Source organism: Elephantulus edwardii, unplaced genomic scaffold, assembly GCF_000299155.1.
Source record: "Elephantulus edwardii isolate Elephantulus edwardi_28Jun2011 unplaced genomic scaffold, EleEdw1.0 scaffold00084, whole genome shotgun sequence".
NCBI classification, from domain to species: Eukaryota; Metazoa; Chordata; class Mammalia; order Macroscelidea; family Macroscelididae; genus Elephantulus; species Elephantulus edwardii.
In genome coordinates, this window is record NW_006399834.1 from 686,715 (window position 1) to 713,638 (window position 26,924).

At 37.5% G+C, this 26,924-nt stretch overlaps 1 protein-coding gene across 1 annotated transcript in view; it reads right to left on the reverse strand.

Moving 5' to 3' along the window:
- The window catches only part of LOC102872987 (syntaxin-binding protein 6-like), a 226,471-nt gene that overhangs the window by 65,987 nt on the left and 133,560 nt on the right, over positions 1-26,924 (reverse strand). The window contains exons 2-3 of the mRNA XM_006889961.1: positions 9,104-9,234; positions 7,817-7,982 (exon numbers count right to left, since the gene is read on the reverse strand). Coding sequence (XP_006890023.1) covers positions 7,817-7,982; positions 9,104-9,234 — 297 coding nt within the window. The remainder of the gene's footprint in view (positions 1-7,816; positions 7,983-9,103; positions 9,235-26,924) is intronic.

Consider the following 26,924-nt stretch of genomic DNA (forward strand, 5'->3'; position numbering starts at 1 on the left):
TCTACTGATGCCCTCCAGAAAGATAAGTGAACTCATCAAAGTGCCTCTTCTGTTGTTGGATCTCTCTCTGCAACTAGTTCAGTGCCATAGAGAGGAGGTTTGGAATAAATGCCTATGGAGACAACAACAACAACAAAAATGTGCACCACTGGGCCTTCATTTCATATACTCAGGTTTTAATGAAGATACATCACGTAAAAGAAGTTAAAGCGTCAGTAGTTTTTCTTTATTTGATGAATTAAATAGTTTGGGTTTAGAATTGAAAAAAAATCCTGAATCATGTAAATTAGTATTTCAGTTCATTCAAAATCTTGTCTTAAAGAACATCTTTTCCTGCCAATAACTTACATCATTTATTGTCACTCTCCACTCTCAAATAAAGCAGCTTTGAAAAACAAAACAAAACAAAAACCCCAAAAAACACACCACTGTATGTTTCTATCAGAAATTTAATGCTAATACCACTGAAGATCTCCAGAATTCACAGAACCAGGCAAGTGAAACAGACCAACAATAGTCACAAGAAAAGGAAAATAAAACAAAAGTAGGGCAGCCTATTTGATGTGCTTTGAAGGTATTCTTACACTTTACCAAGAGAGTTAAGGAAAAGGAAGAAAAAAAAATGTCTGCTATCTGTGACTACAAAATGACTATTATCCAAACTGGTGTTCCTATTTGGGGTGGGCCATGTTTCTTTGAAACCAATTAGTTGAAAATATGTGTAATTAACTACCTGAAGTCACCTTTAAAGCACTAGCTGGTTTCCATTCCTGTAAGTTGATCCTTGGAGGTAAGGATTTTGAAGCTCTGTCTCACATACTTTAGGCATGCTTCCAGGAGGGACCAGTCTTTGGAGAAGGACACCACGCTTGGAAGGGTGGAGGGACAGTGCAAGAGAGGAAGACTCAGGATGACACAGATTGACACAGTAACTGAGATAATGGGGCTGGTGAGTCCTAGACAGTGGCTCAGGATAGGGTAGATTTCAGAGCTATTGTGCATAGGCTGTCTATGAGTTGCAGTAGACTCTACAGCACTTAACAACAACATCACCTTTATAATAATCAGACAGAGAAAAGGTGTCCACTTGGGAAAAAGTAAATCTGACCTAGATGAACTCACCACTTCACTTTGAGGGGCCCTTATCATTCACAGGGAACTTACATAGTGCAAATGGTTAATACACTTGGCTGTCAACCAAATGGTTGGCAGTTCAATTCTGCCCAGAGATGTCTTAAAAGAAGGCTTCAGATGGACTATTTTAAACAAACAAACAAAAAAAGCAACCACTGAAAACCATCTCTCTTTTATTACCATTGAGTTGAAAGTTGACCTGCTACTGGATTTCCAAGGCTGTTAAACTGAACAGGAGGAGGTTAGTTGCTGATGGATTTGAACTTTCAGAGAGGTATGTGTGGTTTGAATTAGCTGCAAAACTCTCTGTGGGCTTTGTCACAAGTGCTCCGTTGGAAATCATTATAATCTGACATAATTGTAACGACTATGACACACATGGGGTCATCATTAATTGAACCATTTTCGTTCTGATATTTCAGTTCCAAGCCTCTTTCAATCTCTTTAGTTTGTCTGATATATATTTAAAAAAAAACAAACCCAAAGCTGCTGCTGTGGACTTGATTTCAACTCAGAGTGACCTTCCATGTGGTTGCTGAAGCTATAAATCTTTATAGGAAGGACTGCCTCTCTTTCACCTACAGAGCAACTAGTGGCTTTGAACCCATGATCTTTTTGGTTAGCAGCACATACATAATTCACCACACCTTCAACAACTAAATATATGGCTTTGTGTTCTGAAAAGTGACTGATCATTAAGGAGTTAAAAGAATATAGAGTGTAGGTTAGGTATGACCTAAGTTTCGGATTTAGTCTTATCTTACATATCATCTAATCATCCAGAGAAGAAAAGACAGTTGAAAGAAGCTAACAGAAACAAGAAGGAAGTAAGGCTTTCCTTTTCTTATTTTCCTATAATGAACTGCCATTTTCAGTTTATGATGGTTTCAACCAGGCCTAGATACTTTACATGTGTCTTTCCTTGATTCTGTAACTAGTCAGAGAAGATCAACATTTCCTCTCTATCTTCTGGAAATTGGGAAATATATTTGGAGAAGAGAATTTCCAACATATCAAATGATTCATTTAAGGTTAACATAGAATACAAATACTCTATAAAATCTAGCAGACATTTAAATGACTGTTCTATTTTCAACTGAGAGCAAAGAAAAATATGATTCAGTATGAGTCAGGTAAATTTGCTTCTAGTCCCAAATGCTTGGGTTTTGTTGAGGTGCCTCTGATGGGTGGTCTAGGTTGCATAATCTTCCCCATAATGGTTTTCTTTTTAAGATACCAAATTTCTGATAAACACCAATAACAAAATAAGCAAACACAAAAAACTAACAATCCTGACTGATTTTGGATGATTTTAAAGGCAAAAAAACAAAACAAAACAGTTGAACAGTTATCTCTGCTTTTCTTCTCCTTTTTAAATTTTAAATATCCAAGAATGGTCTGGCCATAATCGAATGAAAAATTCCTGTGCAACTCCAAGAAGTACCATTCATAACAACAATGTCAACTGCACTTTTTAGAACGTGCTGCTAAGACCTCTGCAGAAGATGCTTTTAAGAGCTGGGTAGATCTGGGTTTTAATCCTCTGTCTACCACTCTCTAGCTAAATGACTCTTGGAAAGCTCTCATAGTCTCTCTGATCTTGTTTCCTTCTCTGTAAAATAAAGATAAGAAATGGTACTTACAAAAGCTGTTGTGAAAACCAAGTGAGACATCACAGAAAAATAACCTGGTTTAGGGCAACATACCAACACCAACAAGAGTCCTTTAAATTGGAAAAAAAAAGGTATATACAATATTTCCCAGTACTAGAAACAATTGTGTTTAAGATTTATGGCGCTTTGTATAAGATGAGAACAAAAGAGATATGAAATGTTGTTGCTTTGTGCTGTGAGTCAGAATCAACTCATAGCTGACCCTCTAGCAGGTTTTCAGAGGCAGTAGATCACAGGGGAAGAGACTGCCCATCCTTCTCTCATTGAGTAGCTGGTGGCTTTGAACCACATGCCTCTGGAACTGCAGCAATAGGATAAACCAAAATCTAAATCCATTGCCACTGAGTTATTTCTGACTCACAGTAAAACCCTACATGACTGAGTAGAAGAACTGTTCCTGCCCCATAAAGTAATCCTATATGACTTAGTAGAACTGTTCTTGCCCAAAAAAGTAGCCCTATATGACTGAGTAGAAGAACTCTTCCTTGCCCCATAAAATTTCCAAGACTAGTTTTTATGCATGCACAAAGCTGTACCTTCCTCCTGCAAAGGGGCTGGTGGTTTCAAACTATTGATCTTTGACTTAGCAATCAAGTTCATTAAACACTGTGCCACCAGAGCTAAAAGATAGGTTGTTGTTGATTACCTTCAAGTCAAGCACAATTCACAGCGACCCTATGAACAAAAGGTCTGAAGCCTTTCTGTAACTATCAACATTTAACAAAGTTCATAGGTAAAGGTACTCTAAAAGTCGAAGGAGGTCAGAATGCACTTGTTCCAGAAATGCATAACTGTTAAAGCTCGGGGCTGTGACGACTGGAAGAAAGGAAGGACTAATCAGTATATTAATTAAGAATTGTAGTACTACAACTGTTACGAAGGACAAGCAGCTGATAAAGCGGCAAGCTGCATTCATTAAGAACATATGTGGTCAAACGGGGGGGGAGGGGTTTATGCGGGGAGAAGGGTGCAACAATGAATGAACGGAAATCCAAAATCTCTGTAGATGTTCATTGAAATGAAAAATAAACAAACTAAATTAAAAAAAAAGAACATATGTGGTGATAACAAATCATGATGTGCTCTCCTTAATTTTTTTCTTCTTCAGGAATTTAGGATCAGTCAATATTTAATTGCAATGAGTATTTTTTTTTCTAAATTAAGCTATCCATTATTCTATAGCTTATGAACTATATATTTTTTTTAAAAATTATAGAAGTAAAACAAATTTTAGGCGTAATCTAATCTCAACATGTTACACCTACTGTGTATTGAGACCTATCTAAGCTGTGAGACATAGCTAAGGTCACAAATCAAACCCACTGCCCTGGAGTCACTCTCACTCATGATGACCCTTCCTTGTACTTCTCTCCAATGAAAGGACTGAACAGTTTGTTAACAGTTCTAATAAGGTCAATGCCACCCTTGTGTGGGGAGTACAAAACCCTCGTGAAGGTATTGGTCAGTTTTTATTCTGCCTGTCTTAAGTGAATCATCCTAATGATGGAAAGGGTTTAGAAAGACGAGTTATAAGTGCAGTGTCATCTTTGACCCCAGATCTCTATGCTGAGAATCTTAGACTCAGGACAGTAATAACACCTAAAGTTGAGTAAAATGTCAGGAAGTAGAGGCAAGCATAGGAAAGAAGCAGCAGTAGGAGAACCAGGAAATCAAGAATCGTGGGCTTCCTGGTCCACAGAGTAAGAAAGCTAAGTGTCATCAGCTAGAAGGCTTGTTCAAAGAGTAGGGTACTTCTGGGCTAGGCTCACTGAACCACAGACAGAATGGAATTGAACGTGTTCAGGAGAGGCTTACTGACAGCACAGGGTGCCTTTGGGCACTTATAAATGGAGTTTAAGAGCTTTGTAACACTTTCCAGAGGAGCAATGAGGCTGGACCAGCCCTAGGGGCCAAGAAGCCAAGTGCTGAGAGGTTAGTACAGGGAAGAGGTCTGTGATCCCAGCCTAGAAACTATCCTGAGTGAAAAACTGTATCCTGCATCTTCTCATCCTGAACTGTACTTTGTAACTTCCCTAATAAACTCCCCAGTGGTGAGTACCGTGTAGTCACTGCAGCAGATTATCAGACCTAGGAGAGAAAGCCTTGGAGTAACTGGTGTTGGTATTAGTAAAAGGTTGGAAAGAGAAGTACATCTGATATCCCCTTCAGAAGCATTAACCCAGGGCTGATGCTGATTATTTTTCATCCCTTGTGAAGTCAGAGCATGTCAGATACTCTCGCCACACCATTTTTATACACATACTATTAACTGGATATATGGTTTTCCATCCAAACTTAGCATATTTTGGGGCTCATATGGCAAAGAGGATTTATCAAAGGCTGAATCAGAAGCAACTAGTTAAGCTGGTTCACAGGAGAAATCTGAGAATATTCAAGAATATAAGTGAAGAACACATGGGAAAGGTTGCTATCACCTGAAATTTTGGTAGTGGCAATGATTGACTATCTCAAAACCAAGTATATGCAACAATGAATGAATGGAAACCCAAAATCTCTGTAAATGTTTATGAAAATTAATAAAATATAATTATAGAAAAAAAACCAAGTATAAAATTATTTTCCATATTTAGGGGTAATTGAGTAGGTACTTAACAGAAAAATTCACACTGCTGAGTAGATTTCAACTCCTAGGGATTCTATAGGATACAGCAGAACTATTACATATGGTTTCTGAAGTAAACCTTCATACACTTTTTTTCTTTGGAGTGAATGGCGGGTTTAAAGTGTAGACCTTTGGACTGACAACTAAGTACTTAACCAGTGGGCCTACATGACCCCTGGTACTTATTGATTGAATAATTAGACCATGTTCATATGAGAGAATGAGTAAATCTATTCTGGAAGAAGGAAAGAAAGTTTTAGAGGAAACAGAAAGAAATTGCCTCGTGCCACCACTTAATAGAAGAAGAAAAGAACAACCAAGGACATTTCTACCCTTAGTGGGAAGGAAATGTATTTCCTTAGAAAAGACTAGTAGAGTTGAGTCTAAAACTTCCTGGGGAAAAAGATATGCTTGGAAAGGTGGAGAGTCAACAAAAGAGAGGAAGACCCTCAACAAGATGGACAGATACAGGGACTGCAAGGATGGGTTCAAGTCTATCTGAGGTAGAGGAAGAAGGCACAGATTAGGGGAGGGTTCAGATTTGTTGTTCACAGGACAGCTATGAGTCATAATCGATGCAACGGCACCTAAAAACAACAGCAACAGCAATTCTGAAGAAGGACAGTAATTTCATGGCACTGGTTCTACTTCAGGATGGATCTGGAGCAGAAGGATAGTCAAGGGGAATCTGTATCCAGGCACAACAGAAATCTCACATTACAAAGTATTACCTTATTTGTGGAGGAGATTCTGTGCTAAAGTGCTAGCTATCCACTGACTATTCCAAGACCAATGAGGAAAATACTTCCCAAGGGTAATAAATCTGATCCTAGGTTGACAGGGCAAAATTCTGTTGAAGAAGAATGAGGAAAGGCTGGGATTTCATGCTCCTTTCTACTTCCTGAAAGCATGACTACATGTGGTCTAAAGGTTGATGAACTTCGGCATTCTACCAAGTCTGTTGAGTCTGAATTTTTCAAAGCAGGGCTCATGAAAAGCACCGGTGGCACGGACATGACAGAAAGCTAGATCTCATTATGTTTTCCAAGTAGTAAGGGGTCGGTCTTTGATATTCCCTTTCATTTAAACAACTGTGCAGATAATTTTTCTGCACCAGAGGATGTGGTCACTTTGGTTTGTATCAGAGGATGTTGTCACTTTGAAGAAAATATGTGCCCCTCTGTACCTCTTCTATTTTTCTAGGACTAAATAGAACAGCTGTAATACAAGACAGTGCTCAATGCCCAATAAAGAATTTTCAAGGCTCTCACGATGTAACCAAATTCCTGTATTAAGAGGACTAGTAAAGACTTCAGAAGATAATTAAGTACTAGACCAAGGCTTTTCCATTTAGCACTTAGCAAACTCATGGAAAAATGAGAGTGAGTCAGTATCTAGAACTGAAGAAAAATGGATTCTGCCCCATGTTCAGCTGAACGGTCTATATGGTCCAAGAGAAGAATATAATGCTTGTAAGGAACTTCATTTGACATTTGAGTAAGACTTAAAAGTTGGCATATTTCCAAAGTCTTTAAAAATAAAGACTAATATTACAAACATGCTTTCCCGAGTCTGAGTGATTGGCAAGGCTTTTGTACTTTCAGCAGTTTCAATCCTCTGAAAAGAAATGCCACCTATCAGAGATGTGCTAAGTTTCCTCTGTCGTTTCCTCGCTGTTTCTGATGCTCACACTTGCCCCTCACTGCTGGCATATAGCGCTCCCCTGCTTCAACTCTGCGTGTAATTTAAGCAACAAATGAAATAAGTTATTATTTGAAAGAAAGGGACAATATCTCTACGAGTTTATATACCAGTATTTGTAAAACATCTTAAGAAATTGCAGCAATAAGCAGCGCAGAAAGCAGTGTCTCTCAATGAAATTATAGAAAAATAAGTCAAGCAAAAATGGAGAGGGTTGTCTAACAAAAGAGCCGCTTTTCTCCTCATATTACAAAAAAAAAATCTTACCTAAGAGGTTAATTTTTCTAAGAATGCAAGTATATGGATAAAAGTGAAACCAAAATTAGGCATAAAAAGCAACTGTCTTCAATGGGTACCATTAACTCTCTTGTATGAGTACCATGCTGTTCAAAATATACACTGATTTTTTTAATGTGTTTTCTTTTCTTTCTTTTTTATTCTAGTGATCATCTACCTTCTTGTGTAAAGTAATTTTAAGAATGTCTAGAGTAATATAATGGTTGCTCAGTGGTTAGAGACTATATTCCAAGGGCAGGAGGTTTGAATCTACCAGCAGGTCTGTAGGAGAAGGATGTGCAGTCTCCTCCTATGTGATTTACAGTCTCTGAGGACCCACTGGAGAGCCAGCTGTGAGTCAGACGGTGATGAACTTGGTTTATTTACTTAGTTGAGTTGTTCCACTCACCTCCCATAATTTTAGATTGGCAGTTAATGAATTCCGGCTTCCTGTCTGTGAGGTACCGCTGGCAGGTGTGGTGGAGGATCTGGAAGAAGGTGCATTTTTCGGAAGCTGTGCTGGCTACCCACTGGTCAAAAGCATTTTCAAACAACAAATCAAACTCTGCAGAATCCTAGAAAAGACAGTGAGATAAAGGCTGATGTCAAGCTATAAAAATTGTTGCTTTCAGTCCACCTCTGTTTACAGCCTGAGAAAGGACAAAAAAAGTTTTTCAAGAACTGTGGTCCAAACTACAAGGCTCCTTTTTATTAGCACGTAGGTACATAGAGAGTACACCTTTTTCTGTTTATCATTCAGACTTCAGATCTTATAGTGTTTATAGATAGAAAACTAGTATGATAGTCGTTGTGACAACCTAACTACACAGAGACTTGCATTAGAATTCACCCCATGTACTGCCAAATTAGGGGTGCTGGTGGTGTATTCAGTCTACAGGAGTTGTGCTTCTAACTCTAAGTAGTGCCTCTCTGACAGTTCAAATCTACTAGCTGCTCCACAGGACAAACACAAGCAATCTCTGGTGTAATATATGGCCCCAGACACCTGATAAAGGACCTGTTATAAGTTAGTTCCAACTTGGTGGCCATACAAAATTTTGGGGGTTTTTTTTCTTTTTACTTTCAAATGGAAGTAAAAAGCATTATTTCAAGTTCTCATTTCTAAATTATATTAACCTTATTTTTAAACTCTGATTTTTTTTAAAAAAAAAACCATATGCCCAGTATTATTGTAGAATAAAGTTGCAATGTATTTTATTATTTTAAATTATTAACATTATGTGAGAGTGTGTGAATAGAATGGGGTAGACTTTGAAGACACACTCTATCAGAAAATGCTTGTTAAATTCAATGTAATCTTAATGCACAATTTTTAATGGTGTCATTCATTTACTTTGTGTCTGAATAAACTTTCTCATTGGTGCATGAGAAGATAAATGAAGCTTTACTGCATATTGATAACCATGGATCCAATAAACTGAACTTTGTCCTTTTCACTGTGAATACTGATGAACATATTACTGGAAGCAGCATTTCTTCAATATACATGCCATTAGGTTTCTCCATCAAAGAAGATGAAAAGATTTATAAGGAGTCATTAGTCTTAGTCACATAACTAAGCGCAAGAAGCAGCCTTGTTAAAAATGATTAAAATCATCACCACCACTACCAAGGTCAATCAGAAAGAGTCATCTTGAAGAGAATCCCTTCGCTCAGCATTGAAGAAGGCACTCACCCGGTTAGGATCGATACCATTAACCTGGCGAAGCTGTTCAAGCATCCACTGTGATCTCCGGACGAAAGACGTGGAGCCTTCAAACTGTTTGACCTTTGTGATGGATGCCTGCGTAGGCTTCTTGTTTGTCACTGCCAAGAAAATATCACTGAGATTAGCAGGGCTTCAGGACAGGTGCTGCATACAGTGCTGTTTTTATATGATACCAACTGCACACAGATGGGAGGAGAGAGATGAAAAGAGAAAGGAAAGAGTGAAGGAGAGAGAGGAATAGAAGGAGTCAATACGAATATGTGCTTGATGAAGCTGAATTTAAAAGAAATAGAAGTCACAATCTCTGCTCTAAAGCAGTTCATAGCTGTAAGTGCTACTTCATTTATGTCTTCATCTATTTGTAATGAAGATGACTTTAAAAATCCTACTGAGTATCCACAATGGAGACAAGTGTACAATTACTGACAGTGGGGAAAAGCAGCACACGGGGCTGTCAGGCTTCAGCTGAGGCCTCTGGGAAAACCGCACTTTTTCTAAAGAGAATGAAAGTAACACTCTCATGGAAAAATGGCAACACATAAATCTAACTTACAATCTGGTGTAAGTATTTATATTTATGTATATTTATATATATAAACAATAACATACTATGACAGGTTTGGAAACAGGAGTGGTATACACTTTCTAAACAACATGCCTCAAGAAACTATGAACTTTGATAAATGTTGATAGTTGTAGAAGGGCTTCAAGTTTTGTTCATAGGGTCGCTATAAGTTGTGCTAGACTCGAAGACAATCAACAACAAGTATAAATAAAAATATAAATAGAAATATACATACACAGACACCCCTATTTTTTAAAATAATTTCATATATACCGTATTTTCAAATCACTCTGCCCAACAGATGGCAGGACTCCACCCAGGGTCTCTGAGGCTCCTTGCTGCCTGTGCATGGTGGTCTGCGCACAAGTAATTGCAAATTTTTGGGGTCGTGTGCTTTTCCAGACTTGTGTTTGACATGCAGTATTGCTTTACCCCCCAGAAGCGAGGCCCTTGAGGCTTGGCCTAGGGTTTAAGACAGGCAGTGGCTTAAATTCCCGAAGGGTCCTAGGACCTGCAGCCCTCAGGCCTGGTTCAATTTTATGTGTGTCTGTGTGAAACATTCTTCTAGGTGGTATTGCACAAGTCCATGCATTGCTGTACAGAGGTAACTCATGGCTGCTGTGATGCTGAACACTGTGACACAGATGTGCCAAACGTGTTAATGTTTACCCATGGTGGACAGTGTTTGCTGGAGCTTCCCGACTAAAACAAGCTTGGAAGCAGGAGCGGCATCCACTTCTGAAATGGCTTGCCTCCAGAAACTCTATGAACAGTGCTCTCAGGTCTTTTGTTCATAGGGTTGCTATGAGACTTCTACAACTTGACGGCACCTAACAATAGATGGCAAGGAAAATTCTTGAGAAATGAAGGATCAAGAGAACCTATTTCCATCATGGCTAGTAGTAAAAAGACTCTTTGCCACTGTAATTTCAACATCTGTGATCACTAACGTATGGAAGCTGGGAACAAAGAGAGGAACCAAAGGTAAGGCACTATGTCATTTCAACAGATAAGAACCCTTTGGCTTCAAGACTGAAGATTTCCATGCCCTTCATTAACTTTCTCGCTTGGCCACTAATCAGAATTTAAACTCATTGAGTTGATTCTATCTCATTGTATCTTTTACTGAAAGGTTTCTGAGGTTGTAAATCTTTACAGGAGGAGACTGATCATCCTTCTCCCAAGGAGCAGCTGTGGATTTAAACCACGGACGTTTGAGTTAGCAATTCAATACATTATACACTCTGTCACCACAGCTTTTTAATCAGAATTTAGCAAACTTTTTAGTTAACTTCAAATAATGTTTTGGTTTATTACCTATTATTTCAGTTTTAGTTGGCTAAGAAGAGCTTTTGAAAATTTCTCAACACTTAACATTTTCTCTTGTGGTTAAAAAATAATCATTCTCTTAATACCAGGATAAAAGAACATTTTATAGTCTTCTATTCAGAAATGACTTTCTGGCCTTCAGCTCCAAATATAACTGTTAAGTCCCATCAAGACCACCTCTTCCATAACTAAATTCTGACAGCATTACCAGTCTTCCCAGGGCTCTGCCATCCTATTACCTTAGCTGTTTTTTGTATCTCCTACAAAACAAAAGGAGGATCTGATAGCATTTCTCTCATAGATTTGTGTCCTGTTCTTGTGTTTTAATGTTAAAGGAAGCAACACACCTGGAACATATGCAGGTCTTAAAATGTGCTTAAAAGATTAAAGGATGCTTTTCAACAACAGGAAAGCATGAGTTCCTGTATTAGACACACACCCCTAAACACACAGAGAGGATTTCCTCCTTTGTTTATGTAAATCATACGACATTTAGGCATCCTGGGAAACATGAAGGCTTTTCTTCTACCTTTAGTTAAAGCTTTTTATGATCTCCTGTTTTTACTTCTTGTCTATTTGCTTGCAAGAAATTTATGGCATTATACAGGTTAAAGAACAATTCAGGATTGCTGATTATTATGGATATGTTTATGATTGGCATTTAAGAAGGGAAGCTCATTAGAAGTTTCTCACTGAAATGACAAGGGCAGATATTCCACCAACAAATGTCCCCATACTATGAATCAAGAGAGATCCATCACTTTTTAATGGAAGTAGTTATAACTACATCTATTCCTGCCTCTTCTGCTTACCAGTTTATCTGTTGCCCAGTTCTTGGAGTCTGGCTAGTTTTCCTGGGCAATGTGCCCAGATTGGCTTATTTTTTGTTTATTGTTATTATCTCTAGCATCCAGTTTCTCTTTTGAAACAGGTGCCTCCAAATTATATTATTATATACACATTATATAGAGTTAAATAAAGACCTTCCCTCTCTGAAATCAAAACACTTGAACAACACACACTATTGCCACGGCTTTTGAGTTCCACACACAAAGAAGCAGCCAACTTTAATCCCTTCTTTGTTTTGCTGTTTTTAGAATGAAAGAGAGCGGGGTGGGGGAATCAACAAAACAACAACAACAAAAAACAACAACCCCAACCATAAAAAATCTGTTAAATTCCAGATGTTTACTGCAAAAAAAGGAAAACTAGTCGATAGCACATTGTTGCAAAATGCCCCCAAAGCACCAGAATCCATAATATCACAGTGCTGCATGTCCAACTACGTTTGTACTACACACTCCTATTATTAACCTTAGGAGCGGCTTGCAGATTCCAATTGCTGACCTTTCAGTTAGCAGTCAAGCTCTTAACTGCTATACCACCAGCGATCATCTAAACTCCATGATTTGGTATTTGTAATACATTGATAAGCATACAAACACTGAATGGGGAAGGTGTGTATGTGTGGGTGACATTCCCAGGTAATACCGCTCGCTGATCACCTAGAATAGGCCTAGTGTTCTGATGCTGCATGCTTGGCTGCATATCGGAATCCCCTGGGAGTTTTTACAACAAACTGCTTAAATTGGAATCTCTGGGAACAAAGCTGACATCACTATTTCTAACTCACCCCAACTAATTCTGAGGCATACTGACTGTTGAAAATCAATGCGCTTACATATATACCCACTCATTAAATGTATATGGAAGGTTCATTAAGATATAGATATTAGTGCTGAATAAAACACTTGCTAGGATAGGAATAGGGCATAACATAACTGAAGCATACTGGAATACATGACAAGTAAGTCAGACGAAATGGTATGATAAGACTTTAAAGACCAAAAATGAACTGAAGAATCTAGTCACAGAATCCTCCTGAAGAAGCCACATCCCCAGATCTAGCCTTGTTCTTCCCAGGTGTGGTGAGGTTCTGACTCACAGTAAGCCCATAGACAACAGAATCAACCACTGTCCTGTATTTCACCATACTCACAGTCATTCATGTGCCTGAGTCTATTGTTTAACCCCAGGTCAAGCCATCTGGTTATGGGGCTTCCTTTTTCTATCTAGCTGTTCATTTTATCAAGCTGCTGACTTTTTCAAGGACTGACAGAGACATCATTTTTTTTTTTTAGTTTAAAATTTTATTTTTTTTAAATATTTTTATGTAATAAAAAGTAAAAGTCCTTGTCCAACCATCCTTGTGGGGCATCTGTCTGTCTCTCACGCCGGTCACTCAAGTTAATGGGGAAGAAGAACGGGGGGGCCCAAGTCTGAGGTTATAAATAATAGAAAATAAAAGATCTTCTGTCTCCAGCGGGGGATAGATGAGGATGGGAGGGCAGATGGGATAGAAATGGGCAGAGTCAGAGCAGGAACACCTCCCCACCCCCGCTGGACCCTGACCCTATCCACTCTGAGGCCCCTCCCATTCAAGGTGCTTGGCAGGAATTCCCCAGCTTCCCCAGGGGAAAGTGACAGAGACATCTTGCTTCTGCTATTTCCCGTCAACTGGCATTTCTGTCCAGTTTGCCCCTTCAAACTTACTTGTCAGCATGGAGCATGGAACCATTCTCTTTTCTTTGTGGCTTCCCATCCTTCATTTTATTTTTATTTTATCTTGATTTGCATACAAAATCCATACACATTGTGTTGATTAAAAATGTCACAATGGCATCCCAAACCATTTCTAATTTTTACCATGGCCAGCAAAGCCCTGGCCCTTGACGATCTCCATAATTTCATCTCTTTTCACTCTCTCTTTGACCCAGACATCTTTTTCTATGGGAAAGACCGATTACTTTCTAAATCAGATACTTAGACAAGGCTAATTCCACTATCTCGGGAGCTCTGGTGTCCTACTGGCAAGAAGCCGTGCTGCAGTCCTGAAGGCACGTGGTTCAAATCCACCACCTGCTCCATGGGAGATGGATGGCTAATCCCCTCCTTTGCGATTTACTGCCTTTGGAAACTTGCCAGAGCAGCAGCTATAGGTTAATTCCCACTGAATAGTTTACAAAAACAACAACAATTTCTACTATAGAAACACTCCCTCTCTCCATTTTTTCAGGGTTGCTTCTTACTTACTATTCAGCTTCCAGTTTAAAAAGCTCCACAGGGAGGAAAAAGACTTTTATCTTGGTAGGTTCCCTTTGGTGGTTGGCTTGTTTTGTTTTCTTACTATATTGTGTTCATTTCCAAATAGATTAATCTCAAACCCGAATAAAATAGTCCATGTTTGTGTTTCTGAGGAAGCACACAACCAGATTGCTTTCACGTGACATAAACCTACGGTAAATGAGTCATTTTGGACTCACAGTGACCCTCCATCACAGACCCCTCATTCTCCAAAGGAGCAGCTGGAGACCTCTGAGTCAGTAGCAAAACCTGGAAGGCAGTATGTACAAGAGTCTAGAAACTGACATAAAACCAAGTTCTATTTGTAAATCATTGAAAAATTTTGCAAATCTCTTTAACACTGCTTCTAGTTTTTAGTTTCTGGAACTTTGCAACACCTCTGTAACATATAAATAAGTTATTGCAATTCAACTCCATTATACTTATTGACAAAGAAACTGAGGTACAGAAAAGAGCTGACATATCAAAGTCTTACTAATAATAAATGGGAAAAAATTGTAAATTAAACAGAGAACAATAAACTTCAGAATCTAAGTCAATGATCTTTCCACAACAGTTCTTTTTTAGACTATGCCAAATGCCACATCTTTTTGGGTATGGGATGTTCATTAAGTAATAACTAAGGGGAAAATTTTGTTTAATAACAGTACCTTTAGAGCAATTGTTGTTCTTTCTGTGTGCTATCAAATCAGATCCAATTAGCACAGGAGGAGATTGCCCCTCCTTCTCCAGCAGAGCATCTGGTGAATTCAAACCAAGCACCCTTGGGACTACAGTGCAGCTTCTTGTCACTAGGTCACCAGAGCTCCCTCATTTTAGCAATATCTTATTCTACTATTTTCATTTCCGTCTCATACTACTATTTTCTTGATATTTTAAAGTAGATTCAGTTAAACTAATTTTAAAAATCAAATATGGTTATAGCCATAAACAGACAAGTTCTTTCTGCCTTAAGTAGAAAATAATGTAAAAACATTACAATTAAAATAGAAATGCTATTAACATCAAACCACAACGTTTGAAAGCTCAGCATCTGAGGTAAAGTGGTGATTAGCAACTGTAGATTAATGTTATCTATCCCAAAACAGATGTTCTCAAAAAAACCCCCCAAAACAAAAAAACAATACCAACAATAAAAAAACCAAAAGACGTTCTCCTAGATATAATAACAGATTTAATAGGCTACATCATTGGTCATTGCATACAGGCATTACATTCATACACTGGGACTCACTTGAAGTGTAAGCCTTCTCTCTCACTCTCTCTTGTTCTGGATAGTCGTGAAAATAGGAAGTAACACATGGACAACCGGAATCTTGATCCTTTTGTCACATGCTCTGATAAGAAGAATATGGTTTTCAAGACTGCACACCTATTTTTTAGCCATAGTACAGATCTGATACTATATCTTAATTGTAATTGTGAGAAGCAGGCTAGGAACCATTACGTCTAGATGATAACTACCATTTTACCAAAGTGGGGGGATGACTCCATATTTGTTGTTGTTATTGTTATGTGCTGTCGAATTGCCTGTGACTCATAGTGACTCTATGTACAACAGCCCTAAACCCTGATCTATTCTTTGACAATCTCACTGTCTCCAACACACCCAGCCTGATTACCTCAGTCACTGAATCAATCTACCTCATAGAAGCTCTTCTCCTGTGCTGTCCCTCCACCCTCCCAAGCATGATGTCCTTCTCCAAGGATTGGTCCTTCCTTGCAACGTTATAATTTATAGAAGTCTAATAAAAATGACACCCGAAACATTTTATGAAAATAAAATCAGGATCTTAGACTTAAAAAAATAGGCTTCATTTGCCTTATTTTTGTCTGATTAGAAAATTCTATTTAATTAAGAAGCAATATAGTACATAATTATTATACAGTTTGTATAATATACAAAGATTAATTAGATGAAAATTTATCTTGCAACAAGTTAAGAGGAAGTGATGAAAGAGTGGACAAATAGTAAAATAAAAATAGGAGGATAGAAATATCATTTACTTGAATATTAGAGAGCTCTGGGGGCCAAGTGGCAAGAAGTTGCACTGCAATCCCGAAGGCACATGGTTCAAGGCCACCACCTGTTCCAAAGGAGAAGGATGGGCAATCTCCTCCATGCAATTAACTGCCTCTGAAAACCCATAGGAGGGTCAGCTATGAGGTGATTCTGACTTGCAAGTACACAACAACAACAAACACCACCACCTAGATAGTGAGTGTGTTCATTGCTTCTATGGGGTTGTTGCCTCTAGTCCTTGCCAGTGGATTCAATCATTTACTTGAATGTTATATAAAAGACACCCTCACTTAGTGATGAAGAGACTGATTTTCCATTTCAAGGTTCAATGACTAAGAACACTTTCTTAAAAAGTCACACTCTTCCCCCTAAAATACCAATAATCATAGTATCACTTCTCCATAATTCCACAGAGGAAAATCAATGGGATATAAGATATAAAATATATACTGCTAGGCATAAAATACTACTTTAAAATAAACAGTCAATATATAATTACTCACCAATCTCTATATTCCCTTACTATCTTTTTTCCACTATCTTTTTTTTTGTATTCTCTTTTTATTCACATTTTTCTTTTCTACTGTTTTGTATACATAATTTGTATACAATGGATATTACTATATACATTGCATTTCACACATTCCTGCATTCACATTGTATTTCAAATGATCACTCATATACATTGGGTTTATAAAATGAATCACCATTCATTTATGCCTACTATTACCCTGTATTTTCAACTACCCACTGGATCTTTCTTAATTCCTTCACATACACCCCCTCTGGCCACCAAACCCTGTTATACTAGTGAACTTCCTCCCCTCCTCACCCTCTGCTTTCCTGATCCCCTCCTCTTCCTCTTTTGGACTTATACACATCTTACTAGTCATCTTTCTATTTTCACAATAATGGTCTTATGCAGTATTTATGAGACTGAGTTTAGTTCACTTAGCTTAATGCTTTCTAGACTCTCCTATGTTATATAATATTTTACAAAACTGTTGATTCTTGGGGCTGCATAGTACTGCATTGTGTGAATGTATCATACTTTCTCAATCCACTTGTTTGTTAATGGACATCTGGACTATTTACATTTTCTTCCTATTGTGAATAACACTGCTATGAACACAGGTATACAAATCTCTGTTTGGGTCTCAGTTATATTTTCCTAGCAGTGAAATATCTGGGTAATATGAGATTTTTATGTTCAACTTTTTGAGAAAATTCCAACCCGCCTTCCATAGTGGTTGTTTCATTTTACAGTCTACCAGCAGTTCATGAGAGTTCCAATCACTCCACATCCCCTCTAATATTTACTGCTTGATGTTCTATTAAACTTTGCTACTGCTATGGTATCGCATTCTGGTTTTGATATGTATCTCCTTTACTGCCTTATTATTAATAAGGGATAATAAAAGATTTTGAGCATCTCTTCATGTGTCTGTTGGCCATTTGAGTGTCTTCCTTTATGAAGTCTTTTCCTGTCTTTCCTCCTCTTTGTTACTGGGTTATTTATTGATCTTTTCCTTCTAGAGGCCCTTATGAGACCCTCGCCTGAGATGTCATTGCCAAATATCCCTTCTTCCCCCCAGTTTGTAGGATTTCTTTTTACAATATTGGTAAAAGCACACAAGGACATAATTTTTAGAAGGTCTCATTCACTGATTTTGTTTTCTGGTTGTGCATTACTACCCCATTTTTAATAATATTGTGTATACTAACATGTTAAACTTCGCTTGAATCATATGATAATGCTATGTGGCAATCCACCTCTTTATAAAAAAATGAGGAAGAGCTAAACAAACGTATATTAAGGTTGCTGTTAAGGTTAGGTAGTTAAAATAAAGAATTTATCATACTCATGTTGTTGTTATGTGCCATCTAGTCGTCTACATCTCATATCAATTCTATGAACCATAACTCTGAAGCCTGTCCTGTCCTCGGCCAATTTCACTGTCACTGACACACCTGTACCACTGCAACAGTCACTGTGTCAGTTCATCTCAACCAAGGTCATCTTCTCATGTGTTGACCCTCTATCCTTCCAAGCATGATGTCCTTCTACAAGGACTGATCCCTCCTGGCAGCATGCTCAAAATATGTGAAATAGAGTTTTAAAATCCTTGCCTCCCAGGAGCAGCTAGCTTGGTTTCTCCCTCTCCAGGGCACACTTGTTTGTTCTCTTAGCAGTCCATGGTATGTTCAATACTCTCTATTTTCCAAAACCACAGTTCAAAGACATCAATTCTTCTTCTGTCTTCCTTAGTCATTAGTCACTGTCTAGCTCTCTGATGCATAGCAATTAATTGAGAAGGCATACCTTAGTCTCTAGACTGGTATTGTTGGTCTTTAACACTTAGAGAGTGCAACTGTTGCTATGAATTAATCAATAACTTGTAATTGGTTTTTGTAATAATAAAACAAAACAAAACAAAAAACACTTAGAGAGGTCCCTAAGGGTAGACTTTCCCAAAGCAACTCATCTTTTGATTACCTGACTGCTGGTGCCTAGATTGTGGATCCAAGCAAACTGAAATCATTAACATACTCAATCTCTTCTCTATCTATCACAATGCTGCCATTTGGTCCAGTGGTGAGAATCTTTGTTTTCTTGATGTTGAGATTGATGCTGATTTCTTGATCTATACTGAAGATTGCAGTCCTTGACATTCTGCAATAAATGTTAAAGGTTCTGCTCAGTTTTGGCAAGCAAGGTTGTTTGTGCCATCTGCATAATGCAGTTTTTGTTGATGAGCCTTCCTCCAATCCTGATGCCACATTCTTCTTCATAAAGTCCAGCCTTCAAAATCAACTGGTCTGAATATGGATTGCTGTACCATATGTCGTGTATATGATAAAGAGAAAATTTGTCAGTGATTTAATTTAACTTGGATCCATAATCAATACCTCTGGGAGCAGCAGCAGCTTAACAAATCAAAAGTTGTGTTGCACTGTAAAAATCTGCTACAAGGACCCTTTTAAAGTATTAAAGAGCAAGGATGTCAGTTTAAAGATAAGGTGTGCTTGTTGTAAGTCATGGTATTCTCAATTGTTTCCTATGCATCTGAAAGTTTGAGAGTGAACAAGGAAGGTCAAAGGAATAATTGCTGTTTTTGACCTGTGGGACTGTAGAAGAGTACTTACTATCTCATGGACTGCCCAAAGAACAAATAAATCTGTCTTGGAGGAAACAGCCAAAGTGCTTCTTAGAAGTAAGAATGCTGACTTATCAGTTCACATACTTTGGGTACATCAGGGTGAACTAGGGCTTGGAAAAAGCCATCATGTTGGGAAAGACACTAGGCCAGGGTAGGACCTTCTAATACATGAATTGACACAGTCACTGTTAACAATGAGCTTGAGAATGGCAAAATAATCAGAGGGATGGTGCAAGATAGGGCAAGGTTCAGATCTCTTCACAGAGTTGCCACGGGCTGTAGTCAACTCAATGACGTCTAACAATAACACATGCCTAAGATCCCTTCACATTTCATCATACACAGTCCTATGATGACATTTATTAACTGAAGCCAGCATTATGTGATCTGCTTTAACTCTTTGTTTAGCAGGAGTCTAGTCATTTTTCCCCAACAAAATTGTTGATAATAAACACTTCAGACAAGAAAAAAGTAACATTAAAGAGAATGTTATCAAGTTTGTTCCTTTTTGCAATGTCAGTAGTTACTGACAAGAAAAAAAAAAATAGGAAGAAAGAAACCTAAATGCATTTTGAAGTAAAATCATGCCTCCTAAGGACTGATGAGGAAATTGGCTAATGGGTTAAAGACATGATTATTTAGAATTCGTTTACTTAATGCTCCTCTAAACTTCCAAAACATGTAATTCGAGGCAAATTTCTCAATAGCCATGAGATGTAACTATCAAGTCCCAAGTTTCATGAGCAATTTTAGTTAGTGAATAAGCTGAATGTTTGTAAAGCTCAGAAGGAAAAAAAAATTCATAAAAATTAAAACAGTCTAGCTTTTCTCCTGAAATTCGTTTGGAATAGAAACAGTACCACCGTTCTCATCAATGGGAAACTAAGCTTGGTACTGTCTCTACTCAACTACAATCTTTCACTTTTCAGACTATTTCCCAAAGTTGAGTATAATTCAAGGACAGAGTAAATGGACATCTCAGAGTTCTAAAACCAGATGAATTCATGAAGTGGCCAAAGTTGTCTTTGGGACGTGCATCTATTTGTTCCTCTCCATCTTACTTAATGAATTATCTCTGGTCATTTTCCTGATGGGACCCAAATGGGCCTGACAGGGTAATTTTGAATTTGCATATTGGAAGGAAGATGGGGGTTGTGTGTGTTCAGGGGGTAGGGAAAGAAAAAGAGTGACATTTTACCAAATAAGAAGTGGCATTTCTTCAATAAGAAGAAATACGAAATGTTCTGAAAAAAGTCCCTGCTTCACTTTGCCTTAAGCAAAGAGAGAAAGAATCAGGATACAGGACTTTGAGTTTTGTTTCTTAAGGGTAGCCTACTAAAGTATTTATCTTAAAGTATATTTTCTGTATGAAAGGTTCTGTAGTATACCTCTAATCTCACCACAAATCAGAGAAAGAGCAACAAGGGAAAGAGGAAGACTGAAAGTCTAGGAACTTTTCCCAAAAGGATAGTAAAGGGGACCAATCTGTATAGAAGACTTTTTTATGGATAAAGAATTCTGGATAGACTTTCTGTAGATGGAAAAGAAAAACCCACCTTGAATGAAGAACTCTATAGGATAGTTGTCTTTATTATGAAAGTATAGTACTCTAGTCCAGAGTAGATAACAACCGTAAATGGGTTGTAGAGGACTACTACACCAACTTTGCAGGGAGTACTTATCTCCAACTTACCAACCTGATGATTAACTCATTTTAAAATGTACAACTTCAATAGGTCAACATAAAATTTAGTTAATACTTTTAAAATGGGTTGGGGTGAGACTGAGAAAAACTGGGTAAATTATACATACTGCATTGAACCAGATGAGGGAGAGAACAGTTTAAAAGCAATATATAATTGGGTATTATGGTTATGAGTCCAGAATGAAGGTTGCATAGTGGAGTGTATACCAATGAAGGAATTTTTCTTTTACTTTTCAAAGAGAAGAGCGAACTGGGGGGAAGAACTGGGCAGGGAGAAAATTGCAACAATGAATGAATGGGAATCCAAAATCTCTGTAAATGTTCATTAAAATCCATCAAAAAAAAAAAAAAGAAGTAAAGCCAAAATGCTTTGCAGAAGCAAGGATAGGGAGACTTCATTTCACACACTGTTAGGCATGCCTCTGGTGGCCTACTGGTAAGAAGTTGTGTTGCCAACCCAAAGGCAGGTGGTTCAAAATCACCAGTTGTTCTGTGGGAGAAAGATGGGCAATTTCCTCCCCTGTGATTTATAGCTTCTGAAAACTGACTGAAGGGTCACCCATGAGTAAGTTCTGATTTAGAGCAACATAAGAAGTAGTTAGTTTCTGGAAAAGGATATTATACTTGGAATAGTAGAGGGTCACTGAAAATAAGGAAGATATTCAACAAGATTGAATGACTTTCTCTTCATCACAGTGACTATAATAATGCACAACAGACATTATAAGAATGGAATTGGATTAGGAAGGGTTTGGTTCTGTTGTCCATAAGGTCTAATTCTATGAGTTAGAGACAACATGAGGGCACTTACAATGGCATAATAAAAGAAAATAAAGAGCATATTCTATGTAAAAAAATGCAGTGTCTTCTAATTTTAAATTTCTTTATTCTGCTTGTAATTTTATCCTTTGTAACTGTAAGAATATGTAGGTATCAATTTTGGAAGGTTATTCTAGTTTTAAGTCAATGACAAGTTCAGAGATATCACAAGTTGCCTCAGACTACTAAACCTGAAACGTAAAATCAGAACCGTTATTCAAAGTCTTGAGTCATTTAATGTAAGACTAGAAATTCCTACTGAATACTAGGACAGCAGGCTGTTTCCTTTACACAATAAAACCTATTCATATATAAATGTAAAGCAATATTCACATATAAATGAATGACCAAATAATTGAGTCCCCAACCAAAGAAAGAATAGTCAAGTTAGAATTTGAAGTGATCTAATTACTTTCATATTAGAAAATGGGATATCTGCAAAATAGTGAGCCTAGGGGGGAAAATGGCAAAATCAAACAAAAACAACATAAATATCAAAATACAAGGAAGAAAAGAATTCTGGTGTTGTTATGTGCTGTCATATTAGAGCTGACTCATGGGTGGCTCTTCAGTTTTCAGAAGCTATAAGTCACATGGAAGGAAATTGTCTTTCGTTCTCCTTCAGAGCAGCTGGTGGACTGGATCATTTACCTTTGAGTTTGTGGTGTTTCTCTTTTACCACGAGGACTCCAGAGCTCACCATTCTACTATTAAATCTTTAAATAAAGTCTTTCCCTGCATTTCATTTAATGATCTTTAATGGTTCAAAGTTCCTGGAAAGAAACTTTAGGCTTGAGATGTAGCAATCTAAGGTTTTCAATGCATTTAAACTTAGACTTGTGATTCTCTCAAGGGCCAGCACAGAAAATCAATTTGCATACATTTTGGGCAAATAAACTGTAAAACCGTATTAATATTAGTTATTGCAACTTCCTATATTTTATATGAAAAGGGTATCACCTGTCTTACCCAAATTATTATGTTTTGCCTAGTTGCAAACCTTCCAGTAGGTTTTCAGATGCAGGAAATCAAATGGGAGAAGACTGCCCTTCTTCTGCTATGGAGCAGCTGGTGTATTCGAACTGTGGGTCTTTTGAGATTGAAGCACAGCTTCCTACCACCAGGCCACCAGAGCTCCCTATCTTATTCATGTAAGTGTGATAAAAACAAACAGGTCTGAGGCAAGAAAATAAATGTCCAATGTTGTGAGCCTAGTAATAGTTTCTTAGCAATGTTAAATTCAATATTGAATGCAATACTTCATTTTACCATAACATAATGAAGAAGGGGTTAACTCTGTTCTTACTCTTATTCTGTTCTTACTTCCTCAATTCTGGAAACAGATGTAAACATCGTTTTTGATCTATTCTTAGAAGAGATTTACAAACAAAGGATTTCAAAACAAAGGCTTCAAAGAAGCAGCTACCTGATTTAAGACGGAATTAAAATATTCCTTAAGAAGCTCAAAGGTTAGGCATAAAACCCTGAAGCAGAGATTCCTTTCATGTTACACTTTCCTTTAGCATTGCCCATTACGTACTGAAAAGTACAACCAGCACAAACTCTTTTTAGGAAAATGTCATACTTGGTAGAAATTCAATATGTACTTGACCTGGAAGAGCATCTAAAAATCATTCTTGAGTTTAAATAGCACTTACAATGACAAGAGATTAAATAATGTCTTAGTCTCTATGCCCTCATCCATCCTCAGCTGTTTTCAGGCACACTAAAACCACTGTGTGGTGTTAGTACCTGGTTCCACGCTCACTGATATTGTCACACACCTGCTGAGCATACTATTTTAAAAATGTGAATATAAAAGGGTATCAGGTAAACATGGATCTCCCTCAAGGTGAGAGGAAGAGTCCCCAACTATTAGACTAAAACTTGAAGTTGGAAGAGAACTTGAGAATTTTCTCATAGAGAAGGGACTAAAATATATCACTAAGCTTTTGGAAAAATCAGAGCTGTTATTTACAAACATTGAAAGTTCCAAATATAATCACACCTATGAGCCAAACAAAGGCAAATTTATCTTCCGACTCTGCCGTCCTTTACTCCACAGCCATTAAAAAGTTAAACTGAGCTATAAAACACGTAAGAAAAAAATCAATTTTTAGAAAACTATAGCACATGAGGTAAAAATAAATTAAATAGATTAAATGACAGATTAGACACAGCATAAGAAAATATTAATAAATTTAAAGACAATGCAATGAAAATTACCCCAATTTAAAAAATGGACAGTGTTAGCAAGCTGTAGCTTCAATTTCCTCACATGAATATGGTGATGAATACACAAAAAAAGAACACTCAATATCAAGTTGCTTCATATATGTATAACTGGATGAGGGGAAAGAAAAATATCTGAGGTAACAATAGCCCAACTATGATGAGAAGCTCAAATTCATATGTCCAAGAAGTATTATGGATCCAAAATAAAAAATATAATAATAACAAAACTAAGCCAAAGTACTATAATCAAACTCACAAAGTCAATGATGAAAATGAAATGTAAAAACAAGCCAGAGGGAAAATAAGACACACGACAGATACAGAAACAAAGAAAAAGTGACAGCAGATTTTGTTGTTAGAAACAGTGAAAGAAAGAAGATGTTTTGAACATTTTCCTTAACGGACTGAAAGAAAATAATTATCAATATAGAATGATCTCAGCAAGATACTTTCAATCACAGTTACTAGTACATATGACAAATTTAATTTTATTCTTTGTGATGAGAATGGAGAAGATTCATCCAGTGCATATTTAAGTTTTATTTTAATATAAAACTTTATACCTAATATAAACTTTTTAAAAGTACACAAAAGCCAAAATATTAATCACCAGCATATCACAATAAGAAGTAATAAAGGACATCTTTGAAGTAGAAGAAAAAAATGTTAACACAAGGAAATACACTCTTAAGAGAACAAAAAGACAATGCCAAAGTTGGAAAAAAATACTTGAAAAATGATTTATCTGAGAAAATACTTGTATTCATACCATAAGAGAGAGAAACACTATCTTTAAGACCCAAGAAGAAGAAAACAAATAACTAATAAAGATCCAAACCACAAATGATTTGAGCAGACATTTCACCAAAAAAGGACATGAAAGAAAAACAAGCCCATAAGAGGGTGTTTCAGCATCATTAGTTATTATTAATCACCACCAAATTGATTCCTACTTATAGTAAGCCTATTGGGAGCTCTGGTGGTTTAATGGTAAGGAATTATGTTGCCAACTCAGAGGCACATGGTTTGGATCCACGAGCTGCTCCATGGGAGGAGGATGGGCAATCTCCTCCCATGCAATTTATTGTCCCTGAAAATCTGCTGGACGGTCAGCTATGAGACGTACAGCAACAACAACATTGCAACCCTATAGGACTTAGTAGAACTGAGCCCCCCGATTTGACGGCTGTCAATCTTTACAGAAGTAGGCTGCCCCATCTTTCTTCTGAAGCTTGGCTGGTAGTTTCTAACTGCCAACCTTTTAAACTCAAACTCACTGTTGGTTCTCAAACTAAGAGCTGATTCGTAGCTGACCACCCTCCAGCGAGTTGTCAGAGGCTGTCACTCAATAGGAGAACAGCCCATCTTTATCTCATGGAGAAGCCAGAAGATTTTAACCACTTGCTTTGGGTTGACAGAGTAACAGCCTGGTAAAAATCTACCAAGGCTCCTCCATTAGTTATTACAGAAATTCAAATTAATAACATAATGTAATGCGATGCATTACACACCTACTATTTGGAATAATGTTAAAATACAAAACAGAAACAAACTGAGCATTTCATGCTAGCATGCTAGTTTGTTAGCTTGAGATGAAAAGAGTTGTTTTTATTCCCTCTATTGCTCTGTTGTGGGAGAAGGGTGGGCAATCTCCACCCATGCGATAAATTGTCTCTGAAAGCCCACCGGAGGGTCAGCTATGGGTCGGTTCGGACATGACGGTACACAATAGCATGGCTCTGTGACCAGTTTCCCAAAGCTGCTTTATGAAAAATCAAAACAATTATAAAACCAATGATTTATTAATATGTCTTCATCTTTGTTTCACTGAACCACTTCCTAAATGTGGACAATCCCTGAAACAAATCTTCATGCATTTGTTATCCTTCAGAGAATTCACTCATTTCCCAGGCTTTATTTCTCATCTCTACACAAATGAGTCTCAAATCTCAATTCCCAAACTCAATCGTTTCACTTAAAATATTTTATGCTATCATTTTCAACCAGACACTTTACTAGCATTTCAAATTTAGCCTCTGTAAAGAGAAACCTCAGTATTTTTAACTTCCAACTCTACTCTCGGACTATTTCTTTAAATGACACCAGAGTTGTAGTTAGCTATGTTAAAACCTTCCCTCCTCATTCTTTGCATTCAGACAGTAAGTCTAATCTATTTATCCATTATCCTGCCATTTGTCCTTGTCTCTTTTATTTCACTACCTTGGGCTGGTACATATGCCCTGATACACATTATTATCTGATTTTTTTTTACTTTTTTCATTTTTATTAATTTTAATAAACATTTACAGAGATTTCGGATTTCCATTCATTCATTGCTGCACTTTTCCTCCCTGCCCACCCCTCCCCACCAGTTCGCTCCTCTCTTTGAAAAGTAAAAGGAAAAAAAATTCCCTTCATTGGTATAAAATTCCCCCATCCTCCCCTACCCCCACACCAAGTTTTTAAGATTCTAGTCAATTTCTATAGCCACTCTAAACGGATCCCAATCAATTCAATGGGTAATGTACAACAGCTCTAAATTCTGTTCTGTCCTGTGCCAATCTCAGTCCTCCCACACACCCATCCTGATGACCTCAGTCACTGAATCAATCCACCTCATAGAGGACCTTCCCTCCTATGCCTGCCCTCCACCCTCCCAAGCACGATGTCCTTCTCCAAGGACCGGTCTCTCCTTACAACATGACCAAAGTATGTCAGACGAAGCCTCAGAAACCTTGCTTCCAAGGAGGAGCCTGGTTTATCCCTCTCCGGGACAAATCTGTTTGTTTTCCTAGCAGTCCATGGTA